This window comes from Rattus norvegicus, chromosome 12 (genome assembly GCF_021556685.1).
Source record: "Rattus norvegicus strain SHRSP/BbbUtx chromosome 12, alternate assembly SHRSP_T2T, whole genome shotgun sequence".
In the NCBI taxonomy this organism is placed as follows: domain Eukaryota; kingdom Metazoa; phylum Chordata; class Mammalia; order Rodentia; family Muridae; genus Rattus; species Rattus norvegicus.
The window spans coordinates 33,384,940-33,403,639 of NC_141545.1; the positions used below are offsets into that span (position 1 = coordinate 33,384,940).

The window sequence follows — 18,700 nt, forward strand, 5'->3', positions numbered from 1 at the left end:
TTTTTTTAAAAAAGTAATAAATGATATAATCTTTCTGTCTTTAAAGAAAAATGAAGTAAGGAAAGCTCTGTTCATTTCTTATTTAGTTATTTTTAGGAAAATGCCACAATTCTTACCTTTGCAGATAAGGCTTGCAAACTGTCTAGGAATCGCTGCCAGAAATCCTTGAAGAGCGGGCGGTCGATCTTCTTCAGGCTGTCTTTGGTGCTGGCGTCCACACTTACATAGAGCTGAGTAACTGGTGTGAGGTTCCTTGGGAATAGGGGGGGAAAAAAAGAAAATAGAAAAATGGTGCCTACATTAGAAACTCCACCGTATGAAATGTATAGCCTGGATGAGACGACACAACACTGTACTGGTCTAGAAGTGTCCACGTTGCCCACTGTCCAAAGCAACTTTTCTGTTTTCCTTTGGGCAGAGCTGGGAATGGAAGTCGAGGTCGAGTGCGGTGAGGACCAGCACTCTCGTCACTCAGCTACACCCCAGCCCACGATGACTTTATAGCACGACACAACAAGAAGTCTCTGGTTATTTTTAAATGCCTAGACATGGAGCCTAATACACTACAAGCATTAATTATCGGAGGCTGGCCCATCTTCAAACACTAGGCTTTAATGGAAAGTAGATGAAATAAATGAAACCCAGCTTGAGACCTGCAGCCACAGCACGGCACAGTTAGACAGGCTCTCCTCAGGAGCTCTGCCTCGCAGTCCGATGCAGGTGGACTCAGAACCGGGCAGCGAAGCGGAAATTTAAAGGTTCTTTGGAAGGCCAGTTGTGTTGGATAGTGTTTGCTGGGGTAAACACACAAAGGAGCGTTCTCCTGAAGTGGACACGAATGAAAGGATGTCTTGCTAGAGCAAGCACACGAAAGGACGCGTGATGAAGATTCCTCCCTGTATTGGTCCACCTTACAGGCGTCGCTGTGCTCCACTTATCATGACTCCATACAGAGAAACGCACCAGAAAACTTTCTGGTGGCGTGCTGATGGCTTCCTGCCACTTCCTCACACTCGGGCCAATTGGCAGAGTAATGTCAGCTGAGACAGACTCACATGGAGTCACTCAGACTCTCATGCTGAGGCAAGACACGTGATGAGGAGACCCGTGGAAGACACGTGATGTTTGGAGGGAGCATGAAGAAGACTCAACGGTCTGTGAGAGGGGCTTGCTTCTAGAGCTAGCTTTGCAACACTTCTTGATCTCACGTCTTCACTAACCTTCGCTTTGTTGAAAGAGATGCAAAAAAGAACTCCTGGTGTCCCTGCTGGTGCTGGTCTCTCCGCTGACTCCTGCAGATTCAGCTGAGGCCTGGATATTCTGACTAGATTGTGCCACCATTACTGCTATCCCGATACTACCAAGCTGGACTGCAGGTATATTTGTAAAGTGTTTGCAAGTAGATCGAGCTACCGGTGCTGACCTAGCAACTGAACTGCTAATTTCCTGACAACGCAGAGTCGCTCCAAAGAACCATTTCTAAACAGGTCCACTTCCCGCGTATCCTAAGAACCTTTCCTTCCCACTACCCCATAGTGGGTGATAGACTAGAAGAGAGGTTAAAGCATTAAAGAACTGTTATTAAAATCAAGGTTGAGAAAAATTAAAAACTACAGTGTAGTGTCTGGGTCAATGGGCCACCTACATCCCCAGGTCACTGGAGGAAACTCCATAAGTCAGGAAACGGGACCCAGCCCGCAAACCTTATTCCAAGAGCACAGAGGCACATCCATGCTTCGGGAGAAATGGGTTCAAGTCCGCTTCCCCTGGGTGAAGGATGACTGGCTGAAGAGGTGAGGGTGAGGGTGAGTGTGTGTGTGTGTGTGTGTGTGTGTGTACACATGTGTGTACATGTGTATGTTGCTCTTTTGTCTTGTTTATCTGAGTCCAGCTCTCACCATGTTGCCCAGGTTGATCTAAAACTTGCTATGTAGAAATTGCCTCAAACTCACCATCCTCCTGCCTCAGTCTTCTCAGTGCTGGGATTACAGGTATTTACCACGATATCCAACTTCTGGGGTTCTTAGTCAACACCACGGGGTCCTCTAAGATGACTCAGTGAGTAAAAGTACTCGCTACCAACCCTGATGACCTAAGTTTTGTCCCCACAACCCACAAGGGAGAAGAGAAGTGACTGGAAAGTTGATCTCCACAACATGACATGGCAAATGCATACAAAGAAACACTCAAAATGCAATTTAATTTTTTTAAAATTCTTTATAATCCCAGCGCTTGAGAGGTGAAGGAAGGAGGATCAAGAATTCAGTGCCAGCCTGGGCTTCAAAGTGAGACCCTGGTTCCAAAACCAAAGGAAGCAAAAGGCAGCCCTGAAAGCTACTGCACCTAGCATGGCCTCAGATGCCCAGTGCTTGGTCATAACCCTTGCTGACCACAGCAGACACTGGCCTGACCCTTGTCCTGAGTGTGTAACCAGTTAGGATGACAGACAGCAATTCCCAAAGCTTACATGCACACGACTTACATTCAAACATTGACTGCACACGGAAATCAGAAGTTCTGGTGGGTGACACTGTGTTAAGTATCTGAGACACAGGGTCAAGAAGTGTCCAGATCTCACACTGGAAGCAGACAAAGAAGAAAGAAGGTCCCCAGGAGTGACAGAGCTCACTCCAGAGGGCTGGACGGCAGCAAGGGAACCTGAGGAAATCTCCTCGGACCTAGGGATCGGATTTCTGCCTAGACCTGGCCTCAGTAACAAGACAGGTCACGAGGCTCCCAGCCTGGCCCCTTCCTCTCCCTCTGCATATAACATATAAATAAAGAAGGCCAAGTAGGGACAGGGGAGATGGCTCAGCAGTTAAGAGCACTTGTGCTCTTGCAGAGGACCTGGGGTGGTTCCCAGCACGTATATCAAATGGCTCATGACCACCAGTACCCTCTTCCGGCCTCTGAGGATGCTTCAACGTGCATGGTACATATACAAAAAAGCAGGCACACATACTCATAGAATCAACATCATTTTAAGGAATGCTATGCCATAACTCCTGTGTCTGAACTCCATCACTATTTAGAATGATGGAAAAGGGGGCTGGAGATATGGCTCAGTGGTTAAGGACACTGACTGCTCTTCCAGAGGTCCTGAGTTCAAATCCCAGCAACCACATGGTGGCTCGCAATCATCTGTAATCGGATCCGATGCCCTCTCCTGGTGTGTCTGAGACAGCTACAGTATATATGATAAATAAATCTTTAGGAAAAAACTGTTTAGAAAAAAAAGAATGATGGGAAAAGAGAATATGTTGGACTACAACCTTAAACCCAACCTACACTGTCATAAAGTCCAAGCCTGTGTGGACACCGTGATGACACATTCTGATTTGACATTTCTGAGTGAGATCACACAGGGCGAGTAAGATCATTCAGCAGGTAAAGGCAAGCTTAGACCAGTGACCTGAGGCTAGTCCCCAGGGCCCAGGTGGTGGCCAGCCTCAGCTAAACAGTGACCTCTGGCCCAGAGTCAGGCCTGCCGTCCACTGTTCACTGTCCACAAGACAACAGCTGCCCTGGAGGGCGGTCACTCTGCAGCCTTACCTGATTTCCTCAGGGAACTGTGCATTGGTGACAAGGAAAGTGGAGATCCCGTGCTGGTGGAGCAGCTTCAAAAGCCTGTTGATCTCTGGGTACATTATTGGCTCACCCACGAGTGACAGCGCACAGTGCTTGACCTCCATCCCCTCTTCGAAGCGCTCGGCCTTGAGCCCTGGCACGCCTGGGAGACGAGGGAAGAACGTCAGAGCGAGACACAAGCCGGACGGAGAGCACTGCTTCCATGACCACTAACGATGCCTTGGTTTCAGGGGGAAATCATTTTATTTTATTTTAAACAGGAGCTCACTCTGTGACCAGTTTTAGCTGGCCTGGAACTCTCAGTAATCCTCCTGTCTCAGCCCCCCCCCCCCACCGCTGAGATTACAGAGGTGAGCCACCACACCCACCTTAAAACTTAATTCTCTTCTTTTTAAAAAATGTTTATTTTATGGGTATGGGTACCACATTCGTGCAGTGCCCAAGAAGACCAGAAAGGGCATCAGATTGACTGGAGCTGGAGTTAACAGACAGTGAGCTGCCCTGGGGGTGCTGGGAACAGATCCCAGGTCCTCTCTAAGAACAGCAAATGCTCTTTTTTTTTTTTTTTTGGTTCTTTTTTCGGAGCTGGGGACCGAACCCAGGGCCTTGCGCTTCCTAGGCAAGCGCTCTACCACTGAGCTAAATCCCCAACCCCACAGCAAATGCTCTTAACCACGAAGCCATCTCTTTGGCCCTGAAACTTGATTGTGGAGCTGGAGAGACGGTGTAGTGGGCAAAAGGTCTTGCTTTCACAAGCTTTAAGGACCTGGGTTCAGATCTCAGCACGCAGATATGAAGCTGGGCTTGGCCATGCAAACTTCTATAACCCTAAGCACCAATGGGAGTAGACACAGGAGGATTGGTAGGGACTGTGAGAGACCCTGTCTAAAAGAATGGGGGAGGGGCAATTACAGGGCAGGACATCCAGCATCCTGCTTTGATCTTTTTGCACATGCGCACACATGTACATACACACATACACACACACACACACACACACACACACACAGAGTGAATAGTATCTACCTCAAAGAATTTTTGTTAGGTTTAAACTCAAAAATAAATGTAAAGATTCCCATGACACTCAGGAGGCAGCAGCAGGTAGGTCTCTATGAGTTCAAAGCCAGCCTGGTCTAACTAGTAAGACCCAGTCTCAAAAAAAAAAAAAATGTTCTTTTCCTATGAGAGTCTTTCACTAAGAACTAGCTATTATAATAACACCTTGATCCTAGCTTACTGAACATCACAATCAGCTAAGTATGAGATGGGGAAGTGGCTCGGTCAATAAAATGCTCCTCAGGATCCCTGTTTTTAAAAAGCCAGGGACATTGTCCAAGCCTTTAATCCCAGTACTCAGGAGGCAGAGGCAGGTAGATTTCTGTGAGTTCGAGGCCAGCCCGGTCAACATGGTGCATCCAAGAGCAGCCAGGGCTACACGGTGAGACCCTGTCTCAAACAACAACAACAGGGTGTGGGGTGGCAGCTCCTCAGGTAGTGCTGGGAAGGCAGAGACGGTCAAGTAAGTGCCTAGGACTCTGTCAGGCGGCCTACTTGCTAAGTTCCAGGCCGTGGACAGACCCTGTCTCAAAACAAGGAAACGCACTCGGGGTGGGCAGAGCCTGAGGAGAAACAACCCAGCCTGCCCGTGAGTGTCCAAGCTTGGACAGGCAGTGGGAGTGAGCAGTCAGGCGTGAGTGGGCAGATGCTGCTGGGAGAGCCGAACACCCCGCCCCGCCCCGCCCCGCCTCGCCCCGCCCCGCCCCGCCTCGCCCCGCCCCGCCCCGCCTCGCCCCGCCCCGCCCCGCCTCGCCCCGCCCCACGCCACCCCACCCCACTCCACATGCTCCTGAAACCCCCTCAGTCTCCTTCCAACAAACAAACATAGTTGTCGCCTGGGCTTCACACACACGCACACGTACACGCGCGCGCGCGCGCACACACACACACACAATCAGTGAGTAATGACACTATCACGCAGCAAGAACAACTTAAAATGCACTTGGAAATAAAAACATGCAAGTAAACCACAGCCGCTCCCTCCACCCCCACCTAACGACCAGGAAGCAGTGAAAAGTCTAAGAGTGACATCTTTTGTGTGCCTGACACAGGGCATGTGCATTTCCCATCAGTAGTCCTGAGTTTTTCCTTGCGTTATCGAAATCTAAGATTTAACTCAAATTCCAAGTTTTAAATAAAACTTGATCCTTAAACTCAGTCTGTGTTGCCAAGACAACCTAGCACTCTGCCTAACAGTCCTGGTTAGCTTTAAATTCCCCATGAGCGGCAGAAGAGAGGGGTGGGTTTACCCTGAACTGCAAAATCAGCCTCCAACTCTGAATGTGGGACGAGAGTACGATGGCTAGACCTGGGGGGGGGGGGGGGGGGTAGGGACAGAGCACAAGGCTCAACTTCTAACTCTACTACGGGGTCAGGCTGGCATCCTGGGGCAGGGCTCCTGCCTTCTCCTCCCCTAGGGTTTAACATGATGAGAAGAGAAGTAGAACATGAACAAGGACTAAATTAGGGACGGGCGATGCGGCTCAGTTGGCCGTGCTTGCCTAGCAGACCTGGGGTGCGTTCCTGTAACCTTAGCACCCAGGAGGAGGAGGGAGAAGAAACACAAGTTTAAGGTTATCCTCAGCTACAGGCTGAGTGGGGGGCCAGCTTGGACCACATAAGACTTTGATGCGATCCCCTCCCCCTCCCCGTGCGCACGCACAGATAAATAAGTAAAAATGAAGGCTTGCTGGTGACAGAGCAAGATGGTGACTGTGGAGGGACTGGGGATGCAGCTAGTGTGAGGCGGGCTCCAGCTGAGGCCTTCTGGAAGGAGTCACCAGCAGGGCTTTCTGCTGATTGGATATGTGCATGGGAGAATATGGTGTTCCAGGGAGACGTTCCGAGTGTACGGCCTGAACGACAGAGACAAAACAAGCAATGAACCCAACAAAATAACCAACGGATGCCCCTGGGAGAGGACCGCAGAAGGAAAAGTACATCGAGTATTCAAAGTCAGAAAAGAAGCTGAACCGTCTGTCGGACAGCTAAATGGATAAGCAACGCTCAAATGTGGCTCTAAAGAGACAGCTTCAGGAATCAGCACAGACACAGACAGACAGACAGACACACACACACACACACACACACAGAGTACAGATACATACAAACAAGCACAAACACAACACAAGCATACACACCACACATGCACGAGCATATGTCCACGAATACAATCCAATTCACAACATCTTAACCCTTTCCAGTTTTCCTTCCTGGTTTCATCGTTGCTAAGCAACTTCTGGGCCACTTCCCTCATCCTGGGCAGCTTCCTCCCTTTGAATCATCACAAGAACAGTCATCAGACACACTGAGGAGCGAACTTTATCTCACAGGAAGACGCAAAGAAAGCAGAGCTTGGGGGTTTAGCCTAACATTTAGTAAACCAAATGGCGCATGCACACGATGAATGATGCTCTGGTCCATATACGACGTCCTTATTTCTTTTTTGTGGCTTGAGGCAAGGTCTCTCTGTGAAATCCAAGATGGCTTCAAACTATGTAGCCCAGGATGTCCTAGAACCTACTAGTCTCCTGCCTCAGCCTCCTGAGTACCAGGACTGTGGGTGAGCCTCAACATGCCTGGCTCAAGTAGTCCACATCGGAAGTGGGGGCTTGTCAAATATGAAACATTCCTTTCTTGACTCTCATAATGATACAGGCCCACAGCTGAGAGTGACAGCCGTGACACAGGTTTGATGACGACGTCACAGGGTCAGGTGTGTGCTTGTGTTTGTATTGGTGCAGGGCATGCCCAGTGGAGAGACCAGAGGACAACCTCCTTATTCCTCAGGTACCACCCATCTTGTTGAAACTGGGTCTCTCGTCAGCCTGTAGTTCACCAAGGAAGCAAAGCTGGCTGGCAGGGAGCCCTGGGGAATCCATCTGCCTGTCTCCTCAGCATGCGCGTGCCACCATGCCCAGACCTCTTATGTGGGTTCTGGAAGCTGAACTCAGGTCCCCAACCTTGTCCAACATCGGGTTTTCGTTTCGCCGTCCCCTACCCCTTGCTCTGAACCTTGAATCTGAACAGGGCCTGGAGAGATGGCTCAGAGGTTAGGAACACTTGCTGCTCTTGCAAAGGTGCCGGGTTTGGCCTGAGCGCCCACCTGACAGCTCAAAACCCTGGGACTCCAGTTCCAGGTGATCTGACACTCTTTACTGGCCCTGGTGGGCACCAGGCACATACATGGTGCACATACATACATGCAGGCCAAACACCCGCCCACATAAAGGAGAGAAAGAGCATACAAGTCACAGGTGTTTCCACACCTCCACGCCACTCTCTGACACAGCCTTCGGCAAGCCGTTTGTGTGTCTGCTCTGAGTATGAACAGAAAGGCTAGCAGCAAATGTCTATTTCAATTGCGTCTTTGAGACCCACGCACGGCATTCTTAACAATGCAGTCACCCCTTGGTTCCCCAGGGCTGATGCTCTCAGACTGTGCGTGCCTGCCAGGGTGGGGGTGGGGGTGGAGGGGGGGCAGAGTACAGGCAAAGATTGCATTGAATTTCTGGCCTACTTCCGATCACCAATACACAGTTAACTGCGCTTGTGTATAAAGGAGACATCGGGAGAAGAAAACCACCTTAACGATGGGGGCCGGGGGTGGGGTGGGGGAGCTGATTGCCTGCTGAACTGAGAGCGCAGAGGAAGACATTTGGAAGAGAAATCAGCGAGCATCTTCGACACCGGCTGTAGGCTAGGCAGTATGCCTAGTTGTTAGAAAACCAGAGACACAAGGCCCTGGGTTCGGTCCCCAGCTCCGAAAAAAAGAACCAAAAAAAAAAAAAAAAAAAAAAAAGAAAACCAGAGACAATGGGGAAAAGACCCATGGTCCGTCCTGTCCTCCAAAGCAGAGTGCTGCGCTGAGGGAGCCACCCTGCTCTAGGGAACAAAGGGCATTCCTTTTGCTCTTGGTTGGCTGGGAGGTTTGGCGGTTTTTTTTTATTTTTTGTTTTTGTTTGTTTGTTTATTTGTTTGTTTTGTTAGAGATGGGACCACTTGTAGCCCAGGCTTGCCTTGAACTCCTGATCCTACTGCCTTCCCCTTCCCAAGGGCTGGGATTACAAGTGTGTACCACCATGCCTGGTTTATGTGGTCTAGGGATAGACGCCAAGGCCTCGCACACAGGCCAGGCAGGTGCTCTCTGCCTGGACCACAGTCACTGAAGTGACTGCGCCTCTAAAGACAAGCCAGGCTGGAGGTGCAGTGCAGCAGCTAAGCGGAAAAGGGCTTCAAGAATGGACATCCGTATACTTTGCAATTTATGAAGGAGAAGGAGAAGATGGGGAGGGGAAGGAAAAAGAGGAAGAGGAAGAATTAGAACTGTTTCTAAGCATTTCTGGTTACCACATAGAAATGCCAACGGATTCTGTATATGCCTAAATGGCACTAACAGATGCTCTCCCTCTCGTTCTCTCTCTGTCCCCGTCCCCTCCCACCCACCTCTATTTTCAGTTTTATGAAAAAAGGTCTCGAACTCACCACCCTCTGCCACAGTCTCCTGCTGGGATGACGACAATGCAGAGAGACACCCGACCAATAAATCTATCCTGATGCCGCTCCATCAACTTCACTTGTCATCGACCTTAGGAAAGAGCTTCGTCTGAAACACTGGAGAGGGGGTGGGGCACCTGCAGCCCTGCTTCTAGAGCCACCTCAGTGGGCTCCAACCTACAGGCCAATTTACCAATGTGCACAGTACTGTCGCTATATGAAACCAGCATGTCTCGAGTTCATCCCTCTGTCTACAGCAGGCTCTCAACTGTGCACCCAAGTTCAGCAGTGCAGACTCCTGGAATCCATGAGAGGCACACATTCGCCAGTCATGGTGGCCCACCCCTGTCACTCCAGGCCTCAGGAGACTGAAGTAGGAGGGACAGTTCAAGGACAGCCCGAGCTACACAGCAAGACCCTCATCCCAAAACCAGAAAGAAGAGAAAGGAAAAGAACGAGAAGAGAGAGAGCTGCACATTCACAGGTCTCAGCCCGCTAGACTTCCTCTCGGGGAAGGAGCAGCAATTGCTGTTTGAGCAGCCGCAGATGGTTCTGACTCACGGTAAAGTCTGGAGCCAGAGCTCCCAGTGAAGCCAAATCTATGTATTCGGCAGAACTGAACTGGAAAACTAGGAACTGAAGGACAGAGTTTTGCTGCATCACTGTGGGCCACGTGAAGGCATTTTATTATGAGCACCGCACTTTTCATGGGGACATTTATCCATTAACCCTTTCCCCGCCAACTCCCCCTAACACACACATATATATAAAGCCATTTTGGTTTTTTAAGCAAGGACTCCCTATGTAGACCAGCCTGGCCTTTAAATTCAGAGATCCACCTGCCTCTACCTCCTGGGTGCTGGGATTAAAGGCCTGAGCCCCCACGGTACCTTATTTTTATCTTTCACTATGAGTATGGTGGGTGTCTGGGAGAGAAGAGGTATGTGACATGAGTGTAGTTAGTGCCTGCAGAGAGCGCCAGGTCCCCAGAGCTGTGGTGACATGGTTGAAAGCCACCTGAAGTGGGTGCTGGGAACAGAACTTTTGTAGCACATTCTCTAAACTGCTGAGCCCATCTCTCTACAGACCGAAGCTTCGGGTCCCTTCACAAAGCCACCTCATGCCCTCCAAGAAGCAACAGCAAAGGCATTTAGGAACAATGGCAAGACGTCTCCAGGAGAGGCTTCGACTCAGTGCACCTCCCAGCAGGTGCTAAGCTTTGGCTGGAGTTTTAATTCTTCCATATAATGGAAATATAAAAGCTAAAAGGCCCATAGTTCTGCTTCCACACAGGGATTCGCAGCAGTGCAGGAGGCATGGAGGTCCCTGAACTCACGGAAAAGCACTGGAGACACCAGGAATGTTAAACACACCATTGACTCTTCAAAGGGAGAGCTGTTTAGCCTGTTTTCCACCCAGAAGGTTGGGAACAGACGTGGTTAACAGCCCGGTGACATCTGTGTCAATCATCCGGTGGCCAGGCCACACCAGATCGTCCCTAGACCCATCTCGTGAGCTTGCTAACCGTGAGCCTGGTTCCTCAGCTAGTCTACGGGCTCCATGTTTACGGAAGAAGTCACCTGCACTTCACTAAGTTTCCGTACGGCCACTCCTGCAGCTTGGTTGTGCACACAGATTGAGCCAATTGTTACCAGGAAACATTTTTTCCCAACCTGTACTGTGCTTAAATATGCCTAAAATACACTACTCAGGGTCTGACTCGCTAAGCTTGAACCAACACTGCTACTGCGTCACTCTGATCCAAACAAACTGTCTCATCTCTCATGGATCCGCTCTGCCAGCTGTCTTTGGAAAGTCAGTGATGTCAAATGAAGTTTTGCTGGGGCACACAGTGAAAACTGGATGTCTTGCTAAAGCAGACATGTGAAAGGCTGTTTTCCTGAAGCAGACACATGAAAGGACCCGTGATGAAGGAGTATAATCACAACCCCACAGACAGCGGGAGAGGAGCACCGAGCCTTGGTCTGGTTTGCTCCGTGCCTTGCTAACACACATATGGTTCATCTTACATAGTGTTGTTGAGCTCAACTTGTGTTAACGCTGCCACTGAGAGAGGCTCGCCCAAGAACTGCGGCAGCTTGCGGCCTCACCTGAGGACAGTTGGCGAGCCTGCTGGTTTCTTCAGGACTGAACCAGAGCTGCTTGGTGTCTGCTTGCTAAAAGAACTGGACTGTAGCTGCTGGTTCAAGCCTGGGGTCTGCCTGCCCAGGGGACTGGTCTGTAGCAGCTGAATCATATTTGGTGTTTGCTACGGGACTGAACTGCTGCCCAAGAAGACCAAGCTTGCCCCCAAAGAACTATTGCTTAACAGGTCCACTTGCCCCGTATCCTAATAGCTTTTCTCTTCTACTACCTCTGCTGGGTGGTGGGCTAGAGGAGAGTTAAACCCTTATTAAAAGGTAGCGGGGAAGGGCTGGAGAGATGGCTCAGCAGTTAAGAGCACCCGACTACTCTTCCAGGGGTCCTGAGTTCAATTCCCAGCAACCACATGGTGGCTCACAACCATCTGTAAAGAGATCCGATGCCCTCTTCTGATGTATCTGAAGACAGCTACAATGTACTTATATATAATAAATGAATACATCTTTTTAAAAAAGACATTTTAAAAAGGTAGGGGAAAATTATACCTATCAAGGCCATTTTTCCTTCACTGTGATTCAGGCTGTGTTGACGGGTATTAGCATTTCTTTTCAGAGAGGGCGTGGCTCAGCTAGTGGATTGCGCGCCTAGCGTGTAGGCATGCCTGAAGCCCTGGCCTCCATCCCCACCACAGCCTAAGGCCACGTGGAGTGATATACGCCTGGAATGCTGGTACTCAAGGGGCTACAAGTCCAAGGCCATCCTCCACTACAAGACAAGTTCAAGGCCAGCCTGATCTGATAAGACCTTGTCTCGTAACAAGGGAAATCAAGAAGCAGGCAAATACCTTTGAACTGTTTAATCATGTTCCGATGGTTCTCAATGGCTTCCTTCAAGATCAATTCCGGCTGGTCCATCTTCCACCGCCACTCCGTGCCCACAGGATTCGTATGGTGCCTGTAAACACAGTACAGAGTGCTAAGGCCTTCCGTTATGACATCCCAGCGTCTACTGTGACCGGCCTGTCCAACAAGTACAAGGTGAGAGTTGCTGTCCGGACAACGCTCCCCTTGAAAGACCCCAGCTTAGCAGCAGTAACGCCATTTTACAAGGCTGTACTTAAGATGACTGGTTCAGAAAAAGGTTAAAACACTGAGTACAAAGCGGCTGCCAAGCAGGATGTGTTTGGTTGAAGGCCTGGCAACAGGACGACTGCAGTTGAACACCTGACAATGAGAAAAGCCCCGGGAGAGGTCCCACACCCTGGTGGGGGGCCGAGTCAGTCGTTATGTTCCAAGAAGGTAGCTAAGAAACTTGCCCCCGGGCTGAACCCTTGGGGGGGCCGAGTCAGTCGTTATGTTTCAGGAAGGTAGCTAGGAAACTTGCCCCCGGGCTAAACCCTTGCCATATTAGAATCCACCAATTATATCCCTGTAACCATGCATCTGCTTCTGTATGCTTGCTTCTGCTCCCCAAAATCCTATAAAAGCCCATCCTTGGTTCCGTGGGGCGCGCCAGTCCCCCGAGTGACTGAAGCGCCCGCAGGTGCCTGTGCCTGTGTATCCGGACAATAAACCAAATCCTCTTGCTGATTGCATCCTGTGGTGTCTCGGTCTGGTCTTTGGAGTTGGAGGGTCTCCATCCCGAGGGAAAGTTCTCCCTGAGAGCTTTTCACCCTGTTCAGAGGATTCTCCCTGCGGGAGTCATGGCACACAGCAGAGATGGGCAGAGAGGTCCATCAGCAGTCTGCTGGGCTCTTGGCTCAGAGTCAACTCCAGGTATTGGTTGACCAAACAAATGAACCCAATTTAAAAAAAAAAATACCATATTACCTATCTGTGGGTATGTGTGCACCTATGTTCAGGTACTCAAGGGGCCCAGAAGAAGCATTGGCTTCCCTGGACCTCTGAAAAGGAATAAAAGCTTCTAACTGCCGAGCCACCTCTCTAGCTCCTTCTTCCTGCTTTCAGCCATGTTAACTGAATACAGACACAAATTTACAGCGACCTGTGGCCAGCGCATTTCCACTGTGAACTGATGATTCCCAAACCACACGAGAAGAGCAGAAGCGCTCAGCCTACATCAAGCACTCATCTTCTCAAGGACAGTGGGTGTGGCTTCTCTTCCTATACTCCAGTCTTTTGTTTTGAGACAGGCTCCCATGTAGCCCAGGCTGCCCTCAAATTCCCCATGTAGTCGAGGATAGCCTTTAACGTCTAATCCTCCAGTCTGGCAGTCTCAGGCAGGAATTACGGTGCAGACCACTATATGTGGTTCACGTAGTGTTGGGAATGGAAGCCAGGGTTTCACGCATTAGACGCAAGCACTCTACCAACTAAGCCACATCCACAGCCCTTCTTATTCTTTGGCTATTGGAATAGGGTCCCTTGGAATGTGTAACATGTACGGGCCTCATTGCTTCCAGCTCTGACATTTTTTCCCCTGTGTTTATCTATATGTGGTTATACAAATATATGTGCAGATGACCCCAGAGGCCAGAAGAGGGCATCAGATCCCTGTGGAGCTGGAGATTCAGGCAATCGTGAACTGCCTGATGTTGGGAATTGGGAGCTAAACTCAGTCCCAAGATCAGCGAGTGCTCTTAACCACTGAGCTATTCGCCAGATCCCAGTTAAAATTTTAAACACTAATTGTAGTGATCTGAATAGGTTTGGCCCCCATAGACTCATGAGTTTGAATGCTTGGCCCACAGGGAGCGACACTAGTAGGAGACGTGGCCTTGTTGGAGGAAATGTGTCACTGTGGGAGTGGGCTTTAAGGACTCCTAGTGTTCAAGCTCCACCCAGGAGGGAAGAGAGCCTCCTCCTCAGAGAAGCCTACGGAGGACAGTCCCCTCCTAACTGCCTCAAGTAGGACTCTCAGCTCCTCCTGCACCATGCCTGCCTGGACACTGCCATGCTCCTGCCTTGATGATAATGGACTGAACCTCTGAACCTGTAAGCCAGCCCCAATTACATGTTGTCCTTAATAAGCGTTGCCTTGGTCATGGTGTCTGGTCACAGCAATGAAATCTAAGACACTAACTCAGTTAACACACTCATGACAGGGCTATGTAGGCTGACACTCTTCTTAAAACTTTGCTGGAGGGGTTGGGGATTTGGCTCAGTGGTAGAGCGCTTGCCTAGCAAGCGCAAGGCCCTGGGTTCGATCCCCAGCTCCGAAAAAAAAAAAAAAACAAAAAAAAACTTTGCTGGAGCTTGGTCCACACAGCACGTGAGTCCGACACTCCCCGGGCAGTGCTCGGCACTGGTCACCACACCATGCTTCTCCACTTACCGCCAGCAGAAGACACACTTGTTCGCACATGCCAAGCTCGGGGTGGCCTCCATGCAGCGATGGCTCTCGATGCCGTAGAATGTGTGCTTGTAGCAACCTCCTCGCCCCCGCAGCATGGACTGTGACAATCAGGAAACAGAAGAACAGAAGCTCAACGGCTAGGCACTGTTGGCTTGCAAGCTTTACTTTTCTTGTTTCTCATCACTGTGCATGAGATGTGTGAGCGCAGGCTCAGGCAGGCGTATGAAGGTCTCGAGACAACTTTCTGGAATTGACTCTTTCTGCCACCCTTATGTGGGTCCCAGAGACTGAACTCGGGTCTCTAGGCTTACAGGGCAAGCCCTTCGCCCTCTGAGCCATCTCTCCAGCCCCCCGGCATCGTTTTTTAAGACAGCATCGTAGGGAGGAGGATGACAGTGGGTAAAAGCACTGGCTGACCTGAGTTTGACCCTTGGGACCCACAAGTGAACGGACACCTCCAAACTGTCCTCAGACCTCCACACACTGATGACTAAGTTCCGTCTGTACTCTTCCCAGCGTGTGTCTCCGCAGTCAGCAGTATGTGACCAGGCTGCTTCAGTCCCACTCTCCCCCATGTGCGTCCTGATACTTCAATGTCGGAGACGCTGACTGGGTATCTCATTAGTCCACGAATCCCCGAGGCCCCACTCTTTTGAGCTCTGTCTGTTTTCTGTATAATCTACTTTGATTTCTGTAGTTCAGACTGGGTAAATCCTATTGACTGGCCCTGGGTGCAAACTGTGCCATCGATCTGCTGGGGTCAGAGTACAGAGGCTGCCACCCCTGCCCGACGGCTGAGCCCTCGGGAAGTCGTTTTATCTGTGAGTCTGTGTCTCTGCTGTATTGGGCTTCTCGGTTGTGTTCTGAGCCCTGCTCTTTACTGGCCATTTTATTCCCTCATTTGTGGGAAGCTCACAGATGGCTGATTGCTGTAGCTACGCAAAGCATTCACCCAGTTCAATCCTGTTGACAGCAGCAGGTTATCTTCTGCTCTCCGAGTTATGACTTTCTCAAGTCCTTGCTGTGACAAATAAATTTTCTACAGTGTCCTAAGCATTCTGTCAGTGAGGAGAGTCTAGACCAGTAGTTCTCAACCCGTGGGTCGTGACCTAACAGGGGCCACCTATGAGCTATCCTGCATATCAGATATTTACATTAAGATTCATAACAGCAGGGTTGGGGATTTAGCTCAGTGGTAGAGCGCTTGCCTAGGAAGCGCAAGGCCCTGGGTTCGATCCCCAGCTCCGAAAAAAAAGAACCAAAAAAAAAAAAAAAAAGATTCATAACAGCAGCAAAATTACAGTTATGAAGTAGCAACAAAAAACCAAATGTTATGTTTGGGGGTCATTACAACATGAGGAGCTGTATTAAAGGGTTGCAGCGCTAGGAAGGTTGAGAACCACTGATCTACACCCCACCCCCACACCCCTCTCAGCAAGCATTTTTTGCTGAGCTGGAGAACAGGTCCAGCGCTTGGCTTTCCACAGTAATTGGTCTTCCCTAGCCATTACAGAGTACTTTACCTTGAATGGCCCCTGGCCTTTGCCGGTTCACTGGAAGACAAGAGTGTCAAGCCAGTAGACTTCTCAGCCTGGGCTGCTTCTATAGCAAGGCTTCCTCTGACCTGTGTCCTCTACAGAAAGGAAACTTCTGGCCTCACAGGGACAAAGGGGCTGCCCTGAGTGCAAGAGCCACCTAGTTACCATGGTACTGCTACATGGTACAATTGGGAAAGAAAACGTCAGGCCAGCAAGGAAGGAGAGCATTTCTCAGGCCAGGTTCTTGTAGGGAAATGATCTCTTCTCACTGAAATTGGTTGTCTGGTATCTCCTGACTGGGAGGCAGTTCCAGGCCCTTCTAGATGGAAGACCACATGGCCTATTTGCTGTTAGTGGGGATGCCAGTGCCCTTTGCCAGGAGAACTGGGCCTGCCTAACTCAGTTGCTGGGGCTCCCCTTCAAAGGAAAGACTTGAGGCTAAGGAGGCAATGCCTTTCTGTGAGGCTGAGGCAGCTGGCGCTGGTCTCTGTCGCCATCTCCTTTCAGGTAGAGGACATGAGACGTCCCGCTTCTCTGATGCTCCCCATGCCCGACGGCTGCCTCCCTCTCACCACCTCCTTCCCTAGCACACCTCAGAGCCATGCTTCCTGGCTACAGAACCCCAAACTGCCCAGAAGAAGATGCCCAAGTCCTACTGGCATGCTTTGGGATGCCGGCCAGCTCCTAATCTTGCAGCCTAATAACCCTTGACCTGGAACTTCAGAAGAAGATGGCAGGTCATCAACCTCATCTCCATCCCTCTACGTGCAGAGCGCAGCTTTGGCTCAGGGCTCTCAATAGTCCTGCCTCCGTCGTCTGGCACTGCGACTGATTTCCCACCACACGGATAACCCACATTCTCCAAATGAGCAGCGGTCCACGACCCAGTCCCCAGACGTAACCGGTACCACCCATTCCAGAACCTGCCGCCTGGCACGGGGCCTCAAACTCTGACTTAGGGTGACACTGAATTGCAGGCTGAGGTCACTCACCCAGTCACACACTGTTCAGAGGAGAATCGGGCTGCGCCACTCATCCTAAGTCAGCCTCACTCAGGTCGACATCGGACCTCTGTTTAGACAGGGTCACACTCCATGTAGCCAAGTTCAAGTGGGTCTTGCACACTTCTAAGGAGTACTGGGGTTTCGAGTGTGCACGACCACACCAGTCTGCCCAGCGCTGGAGATGGAGGAACCCAAAGCTTCCGGCATGCAAGCCAAGTACTCTACTAGCCACACCCACAGCCCCATGGACGTAGGTGCAGCTTCCCTGCTGGACTAAGTGACAAAATGTTTTACTGGAAAGCCATCGTCATTGTCTGGATACCAGAGGACAACTTGTGAGACCTGGTTCTCTCCTTCCACCATGTAGGTCATGGTTATGGGTCACAAATGGTTGGACTCAGTGGCATCTGAGCCTTACGCACCGAGCCATCTTGCCAGTCCTTGGGAATATTTGTTAATAAACAGATATGAGAATTAAAAAAAGAGACAGGTGGCAGCTGCCAGTTGTTGCCCTGGCCAGGGAAAAGGCAAAGCTGCCTAATTGCTGACTGGAGAGAGGGCAGCAGAGCGAGGAGAACGAGACGCCACTGGTGACAGGACAGAGAGGGTATGAGACTGGCACAAAGTCAAACTGCTGAGGAAGACGCCATCACCTTCAGAGTCACAGCGCAGCTTCAGGCAAGACAACAGCTCATGTGCAGTGGGACAGCAAGGTGGCAGGTGCGGTGGTGTGCTTCTGTAACCCCGGGACTCAAAGGGACCAGAAGTTCAAGGCCAGCCTGGGCTACACAGTTAGACTGTATGTCCAAAATAGTCAAGAAAGATAAATACAATAACTGTCTATAGAATGCTTCTTATTAATACATTCTGTTTTAAAAGCCGCTGCTGACCTCACACACATTGTTACTAACTCCCATGAGTACAGTAAGTGAATGAATAAAGATCTACCTGTAGTAAACATGTGCTTGAGTTGCCTCAGGGTTGCCCAACACGCACTCTGGAACTGTCACCACTGGTCTGCCATCCAGACAGACCCAGCCCCTTCTATTATTCCTGTTCTCAGTGCATGGCCTGGTCCGGTGGCAGTGGCTTAGAGGAGACCATCTCCAAGTCTGATTACAAATTAGAAACAGGGCTGGAGAGATGGCTCAGCGCTTAGGAGCACATGGTGCTCCTGCAGAAGTCCAAGGTTCAGTTCTCGGCACCCACATCACAGCTCACAACCACCTAGATCTCCACCTCAAGGACTCAACACCCTCTTCTGGCCACCAAGGGCACTACACTCATACACACACACACACACACACACACACACACATTTACATTAAAATTAAAATAAATAAATTAGAAACAAAACAGAGACCTTAAGGAGTTGTGGCATTTCAATAAGTAAGGCCTGCTTTCTGTGTCACCCCATGTCAACCCCCACCAAGTGACATCTCAGGGCTGGCTCCACACCCATTCTGCGTTCTGAATGAGGTCTGAGTCTGTGGAGTGATGTGCGCCCCCTTTCTCACTTTCTTCACTGGAATGTAAGCCTGGGCTTCTTAGCCCTCCTGAGGTGAGGACTGCTTCCCTCTTAGGCTTACCGTAAGTAAA

The 18,700-nt window shown here is 50.2% G+C and overlaps 1 protein-coding gene across 2 annotated transcripts in view; it reads right to left on the bottom strand.

Annotated features, from left to right (window-relative positions):
- Nucleotides 1-18,700, bottom strand: part of Tyw1 (tRNA-yW synthesizing protein 1 homolog) — an 86,219-nt gene that overhangs the window by 40,601 nt on the left and 26,918 nt on the right. For both annotated transcript variants that reach the window (NM_001107137.1, XM_087578371.1), the window contains exons 10-13: nt 14,539-14,657; nt 12,089-12,198; nt 3,553-3,730; nt 117-252 (exon numbers count right to left, since the gene is read on the bottom strand). In NM_001107137.1, the coding sequence (NP_001100607.1) occupies nt 117-252; nt 3,553-3,730; nt 12,089-12,198; nt 14,539-14,657 (543 nt within the window). The remainder of the gene's footprint in view (nt 1-116; nt 253-3,552; nt 3,731-12,088; nt 12,199-14,538; nt 14,658-18,700) is intronic.